Below are 11672 nucleotides of genomic sequence, written 5' to 3'. Positions count from 1 at the left end.
ATTTCCAGGGAGCAACAAATATGGCCAGAGCTACCACGTTTCTGTGACTTTTTTGTCTCAGTCTTTCTGAATGTTGATGTTCTGTTTGATGATCCATTTGCCTGCTCAGTCCACTGTTCACAGTAATACTCAATTCTTCTTTTGTGAAAGGTTCCAGCTTAGTTAGAAGGTAACATTGACTTGCTTTATAGAAATGTTTTCTGAGGCAAGTTGTAACTTTCTGCATCATATCAGAACCCATCATTCATTATTCCTAACAACAAGATTTTCTTTTTGCATTACTGCTATGAAACATTACCAGTGTATGACCGTAGGAGTAGGCCCATGCCAGTGTTTTAATGGTACACAGCCAATTCTTAACCCATGCCCTTCCTAAAACTGTGCTTTCCTTCATTGCTGTCATAATTTTCTCTCTGAGATATCTCAGCTGTTTTTTTCCAAGCCTTTGTAGTTCCTTGTGTGACTCAACCCACCTAAAATTCTTTAGTTAGGACCGAGAAAAACTATTTATATATAATTGTAAATACACAGTGAGATCATTAGTGAATATAGTTTCTGACCCTTGGTTTCCAGGATAATTTCCTATACCAGGGCTGATTTCACAAAGTGCACCGAGAAGACAAAACAATGCCAGCACTTTTGCATTAATGTTTGTATGGCTCTGTATTAAGGCACTAAAGTTTGCTTGTGTCTTACATTGGACAGTTTTACAATCAAGTAGATGTTTATAAAAGAAACTGAGTTCATACCAAGCCACATCAGACCTGATTCCCCTGACATATACTGGAGTGTGAGGTAAAACCCCTAAATTCAGCCCTCAAGGGGAGATTGTCCTGGGGTCACAATCTAGACCATCTGTTGCACCTCAGCACCCAGTTGGATGTGTTGCTATTACAATTCAGGTTTTTCTTCATATGAAGCAAATGCTCAGCCTTGCAAATGTCAGGTCCTACCTCTGCTATTGCACGAAGTCGTTGGTGAAGAGCTCGTATGAACAGCAGGCGAGTGTGCTGTGTCTTTGGAGTATGTGTTTAAATCAGACTCACCTTCTGAGAAAAGGGCTATTTCTGTATGTCGCCTTTGAAATAGGCACAGATCTCTGCGTGATGGAAAAGCTCCGTACCTCTCAGGAGCAGGGACACACAGGAGAAGGGGGATCCCATCGCCCCAAGTGAGGTCCCTCAGCCTCCCGCTGCCAGGAGTGGAGGGGCGTTCCTTAGCTGACTGCCTTCTTTTGGATGCCAGCCACAGAGTGAGCCCTTCCCCGTAACGTGGCTATTTGCTTGCTACTCAGGAGAAATAAAATGAGAGAGTATGAGACACATTTCTTTTTTTAAGGCCTAATACCCACAGTTCTTCTCCTCGTTTGCTTCTTAACCACCGGCACAAAATTTGCTCTGATGGGGAGTGGTGCTGGGCCTGAACCCCACAGCCACAGCATTCCAGGCTGCGTTGCAGTATGAAAAACAAATTTGCCAAACTAGAAGAGAGAGAAAAAAATGGTTTAAATATGAATTTTAAACCTTGTGCCTGGTACAGAAAATTGAAACTTATGCTCATTAGGCACTGAAATATGATTTTGGGGAAACATAGGCATTCAGAACTATTCCTAGAATTCGAAATAGAAAAATTATGTTTTGGGGAAAACAAAACAAATATTAATTCTTATTTATAAGGATTTTCTGCTAAAATTCAAGTAAAGATTTCCAGGTCTTCAGAGTTCAAAGTGCTCATTCTTTTTAGATTTTTTTCCCCATAGTTTTGTAAATAATCATCACTTGAAAACCAAGTAATGTTTTTTCTCTCATATTTTCTGTAATTTTTGGCTTCATTGCAAATGCTTAAAACATAACTTAAAACGGGTCTCTTTTCACAGTAGTTGTGACCCATACCATGAAGCTGAATATTGCAAAGGGTTGATGTGGAAATGAGAACTTACATCTCTCTGTTAGAAACTAATCTCCCTCCTATACATCGCCGCCAAAATTAGCGGTTAAGACACATCCACCCTTTTAGCCTGTGTGTGTCGTACTCAGCAGAAAGCTAGGGAGTAAGTCCAGTTTACTTCCACGATAATTTGTTCTTTTCACGTGCCTTTGCCCTCGACGTTGTTTTAGTTTCTATTAAATGCAAAAGCATCGCCACTTCTGGCATCTGTAATGATTCAAAATTTCTGGGGAGATTCTTCCTCGGGAACAACCGATTTTTCCTCCTTTCCTTCATCGGACCTTTCAGTTCCCGTAACTTTGGTGGCGGCATTTGCAGGCGGACGCGATCCGTGGGGTTTGGGGGGGTTATCCAGACCCCTGCCTTTCTTTCCCGGAGCCCCACTCGGCCCCCGTCGGCAGCGGGACCGGCCGAGGCGGGGGGCGGTGGGGGCGTCTGACCGGGGCGGGGTGCGCGGAGGGACCCGGCACCGGCGGCGGGGCAGCGCCTCCGGGGCACCGTAAGCACATGACATAAAATAAATGAAAATAAATGAAACGCAGGCAGAGAGGGGCTGCCTCCCACCCCCCCCGCCGCCGCTCGCCCCCCCCCCCCCCCCCCCCCGAACCCCGCGGCTGCCGGCGGGTCCCCGCGCTGCCGGGCCGGGTGCCGGGTGCCGGGTGCGGAGCTCCCCCCGCGCCTCCCGCCCCGCTGCTCGCGGGCAGCCCCGGCTGCAGAAGGGGGCTCTCCCCAGCCCCCCCACCCTTGCTCCCGCCAGCCCCGCGGCTGAAACTCCCGCGGCGGCCGCGGAGCCCCTCCGGCCCCGGCGCGTTTGCTGGAGGGAGCCGCGCTATAGGAAGGGGGGGAGGCAGGGAAGGAGGGCACTGAGGGGGTGTCATCTCAGCCCAGCGCGGTCTCATCCCCCCTCACTCCTCCCACCAATGAGTGGTGCCTCTTAACCCCCGGGAACCTCCCTCCCGCGAAGCACAGCTCCACTTCGCGGAACACGAGTTGATGAGGAAAAAAATAATTCTCGGCCGCGGCCAGCCATGAGCTGTTTGGATGTTATGTACCAAGTCTACGGTCCTCCCCAGCCCTACTTCGCCGCAGCCTACAGCCCCTATCACCAGGTACGTGCGGGGGGCAGGGGGGAAGAGGCAGGGGGTGGGAGGGGTGTCGTCCGGAGGATGGCCGTCTGGGGCCTTACCAAAAGGAAAAAGGGAAAAGGAGAAGGGGAGGGGAAAGGGGGGGGTGGGGGGGAGATCCGGGAGCCTGCGATGGTGAGCGGAGCAGAACCGCATCCCACCCTGGCGCGGGGCTCGGCAGGGTACGTACCCCGGCGGCGACCGGCGGGCTGCGGGGTGCCTTGGGGGCGAGAGCGCGGTTTTAACCTTGCGATGGCTTTTTAGAGATTTTTTTTTTTTTATTTCCACCCCCCACACACACCTTTGGCGGGACGGGCTCCATCCGAGCGCCCGCGGTTCGCCGGGGGCCCGCCGGGAGCGGCGAGGACGGGCTGCCCGGGGCATCGCTTTGCCCGCTCCTGTGCGCCGGCATCCCGGGAGCCGCTTCGGGCAGGTATTTTAGCAGCCGCCTTGGAGGGGGGTGCCCCGGGGTTACCCTCTGGGAGGGGGGGAGGCGAGGGTGCCGGGAGGCTGCGGGGTTTCCCCGGTTTGGCGCAGGGGGAGGAAGCCCCCCGGCCCCGAGGAGGGGGCAAGGCTGGGGTGCGGCATGGCCGCGGGGATGCTCCCCGCTCCCGGGGTCCGCTCGGCGGCGGGACCCCGGCCCGTCCCCTGGTCCCACCGGGCCCCCGGCGGCGGCGGTCGCCTGTGGGACCCGCGGGTGCGTCGTGGCCGGGAGCCACGTCTCGCCGCCGCGCTGCCTGCAGCTCCGCCCGGGCTGTCGCGGGCATCGATTAATCCCTGGATTTCGATAAAAGGCTCCCGCCGGCCGCGGGGACGTCTGGCGGCACGCACAGACGCGCACTGTCCCGCGTGGGTCAGAGCTCGTTTCCCCGGGCTGCACCTACAGCACACCGCTTTCTCTTTCACCCTCTGGGTTCCTCTTTTTTTTTTTTTTCTTCTTTTTTTTCGCTCCCCCTTGTTCCTCCCAGAAATGAATTCCTTCCTCCTCCAACAAAACGAAGAAGGGGATGGATAGAGACCGCAGCACCCGGGGACCGGGGCGGGCGGCAGCCGCCGCCACGCAGGGCCGGTGCCGGGGCGAGTGGCCCCGCTCCGCGCACTCCCCGCGGCTCCGCGCAGCCCCCGGCGGGGTGACCTGTGTGACACCTCCAGCGCCTGGCAGCGGGGCCAGAATACCTGTTACAAATAGCAGATGATGTCTTCCCCCACCTTGCCTTATCCCCCCCCCCCAACCCCCCCTCCTCACCCCCCACCCCATCCCCCCGCACACGGCTCTGTGACATTATTTAGGGGGATGATCATTACCTCAATGGCCGAGCCGGGAGCCAAGTGGAAAGGCGGCCGTCATGAAGGAGTGACATTATTAAATATCTCGCGTGTCTTGGCCTAAGGCTCTGCCCCGTCCCCTCGGTGCTTCCCCCGCCGACCGCCCCACGGCTCTGCCCGCAGCGGCCAAGCCCGGGCTCCGCGTCCCCTCGCTTATTTCTAAGAAACTCCCAGCAGCTGCGGACACGCTAACGCGGATAAAGGGAAGATGGGAAACATCCAGCAAACTTCTCAACGCCCGCTGTTTTCCCACCCAGCGGAATCCAGTAAAAACAGAACAATCTTGTAGGAAATACCTGAAGGTTCTTGCTGGCTAGGGAAACGCTCTTTTTGCCCTGAAATGCGTTTGAGGCTGCCAGCTTTTTTTTTTTTTTTTTCTCTTTTTCTTTTTTCCCTTCCTCCTCCTCGCCGCTGTGGGTTACGGGACACTCTTTGGGGCAGATTTTGCGAGCCGGGGACCGAGCGGCGCCCGCTTTGCCCCCGCTGCCGGCGCTGCGCCCCCCCCGTCTCGCCCCCCCCCCCCCCCCCTCCCTCCGCATTTCAGCCCCTTGGCGGCTGCCTTCCCCCCCCAAGACCCGGCCTGCAAAGTGCCTTCGTGTGCGGGACTTCGGCGGCCGGCTTGCTCCATCCCGGCCGGCATCTCTGAGTTTCAGGGGGTCCCCAGCCCTATTTGCAGCCCCTCCGCTGCCTCTCCGGGGTGGGGCAGAAATGCAGGTGAGGGGTGGGGGGTGCTGCTGGGGGGCGGCGGGCAGCCGAGGACCAGACTCGTGCATCCTCTCGGAAAGGCCGCGGGAGCAGGCCCGGCGCTGCATCCCGGCTGGCACGGGGAGGGCCAGCGCTCCTTGCTGCGCTGCGTGACCCGCTCTATTTTCTTTTATTTCTTTTTTCCCTCCAGAAACTCGCCTTTTACTCCAAAATGCAAGAAGCCCCGGAGAGCGGCAGCAGCCCCAGCGCCAGCAGCTCCTTCTCCAGCCACCCCGCGGCCAGCATCAAGGAGGAGGACTGCAGCCCCGAGAAGGAGCGGCCCCCCGAGGCCGAGTACATCAACTCGCGCTGCGTCCTCTTCACCTACTTCCAGGGGGACATCAGCGCCGTGGTGGACGAGCACTTCAGCCGGGCCCTCAGCCAGCCCAGCAGCTTCTCCCTCGGCAGTGCCAAGGCGGCGCGGAGCGCCAGCTCCTGGCGGGGTGAGCGCGCAGCGCTGCGCGGGGGAGCGCGGCGGGGGCGCGCAGGGCGGCGGATCCCTCCCCCGCCCCGGGGCACCCTCCTCCCCTCCGCCGGCCGCGGGTCCCCGGCGGGCAGCCCCTGAGAGCCGGCAGCCCCGGGCCGGGAGCCGCCAGCAGGATGACCCTTTTAAGGGGGTAAAAGGCAAAAAATAAAACCCTTCCGTTCACGCCGGGCTGCGGGGATCCCGGGGGAAGCAGCCTGGGAGGCGGCCCGGGGAGCTGAATCGCATTTACACTGCAGGATATTTAGCTGGTGGGGGCTGCAACCAAAAAGGTGGCAGAGGAACCCCCTCACTGTGGCTGTGGCAAGCACCTCCCTTGCTGACCCCACCGGGGCAGCTTTAAGTTTGGCGCAGTCATCATCGATGATGGGGACAGAGCAAAAACCAAGTGTGGGAACCGTCTCACCAGCTTCCCACCACTAAAAAACAGATAGTGTGTGTCCCTGTGTCTTGCCCTACATGTACCACCACCATGGTTGCTGCTGGAGCAGAGACAAGGACCCTAATTTTCTGAAAATGAGGGCTTTCAGGCCTGCCCACGGCAGTGGCCCTGCACCGGGAAGGCCAAGGCACAGCTGATGCGCAGCTCTCCATAGCCATGCCCGATTCACTCAGGACGAGCCCTTGGGGGTACCCAGGGCAGAGGGGAATCACCTTCCCCACCCTCTGCCCACCAGGGAGTTAGGGCAGGCACTTCTTTTGGGGCAGTTTTGGGGACCCTCCTTCACAGAGCCGCCCGCCCAGCTGAGAGCCAGTTTCCCAGCCCCCCCATGAATTGCTGTCGGCAGTTTCTAAGAATGAAATAGTAGTTTAAATATTTCACGGGTGAAAGATATTCAGCGCTGGAATTGATGGCAGGAGAGGAGAGTTCTTTGCTTGTCATGAACCGCTTCCCTTTCTCCTGAGTAATGCCAGGGTGCAGAGCTGACGTACCTCCTTGGCAAATGCGTATCAGGAGCACATTTTTATTTGTCTCGGGAACACTGTGCATTCCCAATTAATAATGTGTAATGTCTATCTGTGCTATTAATAATAACTAGTCCACCTTGCATGTTGCTCACCAGGCAAAGAACAATGTAGGGTCCTTGTCCTGTGCCCTGCCAGTCTCCAAAGATCTACAGAGCACTTCCCAAATATGTTAGCAATATACCCAAGAAACAGGTGTTAAGTCCTCTGTAATAAATGGGGAATTGCCCTCAGATGTTTAGAAAATTCAGGCTGGTCCATAGTCACATCTCGTGCTGTTCCTACCCATTTGAAACCGCACTGAGGCAGCAGCCGCTTTCCTGGCAGGGTCGTGCATCCTCCGAGGTGTTGGGTGTAAGTGCTTAAACTGGGAGATTACCACAAAAGCAAACAAGAAAAATCCAACCCTGGAAATCACTGTGGTGCATAATAGCTCTGACTCCTCAGTTACCACTACTGAGGAAAAGAGATGTTTCCCACACCTTAGACAACAGCCTTTTCCCTAAATATGTACTAAAAGAAACCTGGAACAAATAGTTTCAGCATCATGGGTAAGCCCTGGGCTAGGGCTGTTGGATGTTTAGCTGGAAACACATCTGTACTTGTTGGGAGAAATTTCTTGTGTTTGGCAGTTGTTCGGGCGATAAAGGGAATTGCAGGGATGGTCTGGGGGGATTTGGGGAGGGGCAGAGCCATAGGGAAAGGAGATCAGGGCTCGCTGGGTGTGCTCACTGCTGCCTTTCCTTTCTCTCCCACTCCCTTCACCCAGATGGCTCCTTCCCGATGAGCCAGCGCAGCTTCCCACCGTCCTTCTGGAACAGCACATACCAACCTTCCTCGGTCCCAGCCACCCTGAGCAGCCCCCTGGCAGCTGCCGCCCACAGCGAGCTGCCCTTCGCCGCCGCCGCTGCCGACCCCTACGCGCCGGCCTCTCTGCATGGCCACCTGCACCAGGGTGGTCCCGAGCCCTGGCACCATGCCCACCACCACCACCACCACCACCACCACCCCTACATCGGGACACAGAGCACTGCCTACGCCCGTCCCGCCGCCATGCACGAGGTCTACGGGCCCCACTTCGACCCCCGCTACGGCTCACTCCTGGTGCCCACCGCCTCTGTCCGCCCCCACCGCCTCACCCCCGCCTCCGTGCCCACACCGGTCAGCCCCCCCTGCGAACTGGGCAAGAGTGAGGCGGGCACTGCCGCGGCCTGGACGGCGCCGGGACCTTTCCCCAATGCGGCGGGGGACATGGCACAGAGCCTCGGCCTCAATGTGGACGCAGGTAAAGAGTTGCCTTTGGTCCTTCCAGATCCCCTGGCTCAGCTGCACCCCTGACTCCCTCACACTACCACACTATCCATAGTAGTAGGGAAGAACCCCTACGGTGGGGCTGCTGGGGTGCTGCTGTGGGGGAACAAATTGGGGATGGAAGGTCCATGAGAGACACCTGAGCTCTGCCCTGGGTACCCTTCTTGGGGCTCTCAGGCCAGGCTAGTGAGGAAAGGAAGAGGGAGAATGGGACAGGGCAACATAGCACACACATACACCCCTCCTGGCAACATCCTTTGAATTTCTGGCACCCGCAAACATGCCCTGAGGGTACAGGTTGCTTTGAGGTACTCTTGTCCTGGCCCTGCCGCTCTTGCCTTGAGCAGCCAGAGCTGGGAGCAGGACAGAGCTGCCCCAAAGGTGACTGCCTGTCTCCCTCCACAGGCTGCCCTGAGGGCAGGAGTGTGGGCAGCCACAGCAGAGAAGGTCATTTCTCGACCCCACACACATTCATGAACTACCTCTTCTCCTTATTTATTTTTATCTCTCAGTTTTTGAGAGGAAAGCACAATTGCATTTGCTGAGCAAAAAAGGATAATGGTTTTCCTCTGGTAGTGCTACCCTATGCCTGATGGGGTGCCTGGAGGTAAGGCTGTGTGGCTGTAGTAGTGACAAAAAGGTGACACAGGCATAGCCAGCAGTGGTGGTTCCTGAGTCAGTGGCTGTGGGGGCAAGGAAAGCCTGATCTGGTGACAGTTCTCTGTGCTGAAATTGGGTTATTGCAGCCACAAAGTCTCCTTATGGTGGCCTCACTTTAGGCAGGAGGGATGTGTGTCTCTCTCCAGTCTAGCTTGGGCTCTTCTTGCTTCACAGTCTCCTGGGGCTCCGGGGAGCCCATGCTTTAGACTGATTCTCTGATCTCAGCTGGCAGATATGCAGTTTGTCTTTCTCTGTCCTTAAACACCTGTACCTATTTTTCTTCTTTCCTTTTTTTCTTCTCTCCGTTTTCAGGTTTGCAGCCTCAGGATAAAAGCAAGGATCTATACTGGTTTTAGAGCTGTCCTTCACTCTTCTTCCCCTGGCTCTCCCCTGTAGATCTCTGCCTGTTAGACAAGGTGGCATTCAGAGCTGAAATCGGGTCAGTTTGTAACAGCTTCTGATCTTGGTTTGCAGCTCGCCGTTACTCCTTCTGTGGCGGATCCCTTCTGAGCTGATGTGCTGACTCAAAGACTCTCAGATCCCCCCTTGCTCTTTTCCAAGCCCACAATGGCCCTGCAGCTCGGGGAAAGACAACAGGACTTAAAAGGACCTGGCATTGCAAGGACGGTACTTTAGACTTATTTCGGAGAGGAAAATCCTTCCATTGCAAGAGGAGAGCCAAAGACGTTGAACTTCTATTTAAGCAGACCCCACACCCAGAACTGCAGTCAGCCTACTCTAAAAGAGTCAAATGACGTCATGGATGGTGATGCAAAACCACTGGCCTTCGTACAGGGGGCAGAGGAAATCGTGGGGGTTTTTTTTAGTGGTGTGAATATTTTTTTATGACAGTGAAAATTATTTCTCGAATGCAAACATGGGAAAGCTACTTAGCAGTTTTGAACTGGATTTTTACTTTATAGAAAAGTAAAAGGAGAAGAAACTGGAACTCATGAACATTTTTGGACTATTAAGGAACTGGTCAGATTTTTCAGCTTTGTGGTTGTGAGTGGCAAGTGTGTGGCTGGGGCCACCTGCCCTGGGCTTGCAGAGATGCAGCTGTTCCACGCACAACTGCTCAAACCCCAGAAAGACGAAAACCAAGGTGGCACTTCTCAGAATTTGGCACAACATTTGTATTGGATATATGATGGTTGTTTGGTTGTGGTTTTTTTTTTTTTTTTTTCTACAAGATACATTTTCTGGTGAAAGTAAAACCCTCTTAAAGCAGGGGGAGGAAGGAAACCCGTGAAGAACAGCGTGCCCTCAACCCAACAGCCTCTAAGGGGAACACCAGGAGGAAAGGCACATGATGGACAATAGGTCTGAGTTGCCTCTAACATTTCTCTTTGTCTACTTGTTGCTGTCATTTTGTCACTTTAATAGTTTTTTCATTTGTTTGTTTTTTTGAAATGGGGAATAAGATATCTATTTAACAGTAGGAAAGCTGCATTAAAGGTATCTCCTTCTTTCACCCTGTGTGCTTTTATGAAGAATTAAAGCTAAATAAGAGAAATGAGGCAAACTGGAGACTTCAGGATGAAATAAGAAAAATACCCGTCATGTGGATTAAGTGAGTTATTTTATTACTTTGCAGTAAAGATAAATAGAAATCCTAGCAGTTGAAAATATTTTCTTAGTGAGTAAAAACTACGGTGATAAATACAAAAGTTAAGAAAATGCAAGATTGTTGCAGTGAATTTTAGTGTATGGTGTCTGTAAGATGGGTTAAAGTAAGGGTGCTGCTCCATAATAACAGATGGTTCTTCATGAAGCTAATAGAAGAGGGAACTGTAGCATTTAGCATTGCTATTGCACTGTTAGTACAATATTAAAATGCTATTACAGGGTGATGAATAATTAATGAAACAGTGCAGAAATGGCAATTTCCCCCTAGAATTAAAGCTAACTTTTTTACAGGCAAAACATCGGATCCCAACACAACCGTGGCTTTTTTTTTTTTCTGTTTTTTCTTAATGTAATGTCTTCAAAGCCTAACAAAGTTTAATGCATGTAAGAATAGAGTCCTAACATTACCCCTTTCATACTAGGAGAAGCAGCAGAAAATGGACTTCTGTTCTGTGGTGAGAGTTTTTACCTTCTGACACTCTCACGTAATCTGGCATAATGTTCACCATGTGTCAGAAATGGAGTTATGAATAACCCAAACTCACTTCTCCTAGGTTTCAGCTCAGCAATAACTCCATTTCTGGGAAAGAATAGGAATCCTAATAGTAAGAGTATGATAAAGCAGTGTGAGTAAATACTGTGAGAAGCTGGCAAGGAGCAATGTGTGCAGAGCATCCCCGGCCAGAGCTCGGCAAATGGCAGGAGGTGACTTGCCGTGATTCCTTCAGCCAGACGTACCCTGGAGCATTTTGCCCTCAGCCTCCAATTAGCCAGAGCCCAGGCAAGCTGTAAAGGGCAAGGGAAGGGGTCCAGAATTTATATTACTGGTTAAACCAAAAATGTTCTGAGGTGTCTATCAAGAAAGAAGGCAGCAGCACTTTGCAGGGGAAAAGTAACTAAAAATGGCATTTAACTTTATTGCTGCAGAGGCTTGGAGATAACAGGATCATTCTGTGAGCATTTGCCTGTGGGTTTTCTTAGGCTGTTTTTAAAGTTTCTTTTTTTTTAAAAAAAGATTAATCCGGCTCTATCATTGGTTGTGCTTCACTACAATTGTTTCTTTTTTCTTTCTTTTTTCCCCATTGCCTCTGCAATCCATAATGAGGAGGGCTGGGCAATACAGCCCAAATATGTTTGGAAATATTCATGTAAGCACAAACCAGTGATTTACTTCATTGGCATTTACAATTCATTTTGACTGTGAATGTTTTCAAACACAAGAATTTATGCAATGAATACATGAATATTGGTTTCAATATTTGTCCTCTAGGTACTCTTTTTTATTGTTGTATTGTGAAAGCATCCAAACACCAAAGTCAAGATTGTTGTTTAAGGTGTTAAGTGTGCAAACAACTTTTAAAAAATGCTCCTACTCCAGATGGACTGCAGTCTGAAAGCACACCTGCCCTATTTTGGCTAATCCTTGCAGAGTTTTGCTCACTCTATTCTGACTCCAGCAGGACTGCTCACAGCACCTACCT

At 52.7% G+C, this 11672-nt stretch overlaps 1 protein-coding gene across 2 annotated transcripts; it reads left to right on the top strand.

Moving 5' to 3' along the window:
* Positions 1-2956: 2956 nt before the first annotated feature.
* VGLL2 (vestigial like family member 2) lies at positions 2957-10032 on the top strand. 2 transcript variants are annotated; one of them, XM_074820735.1, is made up of 4 exons: positions 2957-3056; positions 5293-5584; positions 7361-7876; positions 9037-10032. In XM_074820735.1, the coding sequence occupies exons 1-4, from the start codon at positions 2976-2978 to the stop codon at positions 9075-9077; spliced, it is 930 nt and encodes a 309-aa protein (XP_074676836.1). In that variant the 5' UTR covers positions 2957-2975; the 3' UTR covers positions 9078-10032. The 2 variants fall into 2 exon arrangements, with proteins under 2 accessions (XP_074676836.1, XP_074676837.1); XM_074820736.1 differs by lacking the exon at positions 7361-7876.
* The last annotated feature ends 1640 nt before the right edge of the window (positions 10033-11672 follow it).

Source organism: Strix aluco, chromosome 3, assembly GCF_031877795.1.
Source record: "Strix aluco isolate bStrAlu1 chromosome 3, bStrAlu1.hap1, whole genome shotgun sequence".
Classification (NCBI taxonomy): domain Eukaryota; kingdom Metazoa; phylum Chordata; class Aves; order Strigiformes; family Strigidae; genus Strix; species Strix aluco.
This window is presented reverse-complemented; position numbering and strand designations above follow the sequence as displayed.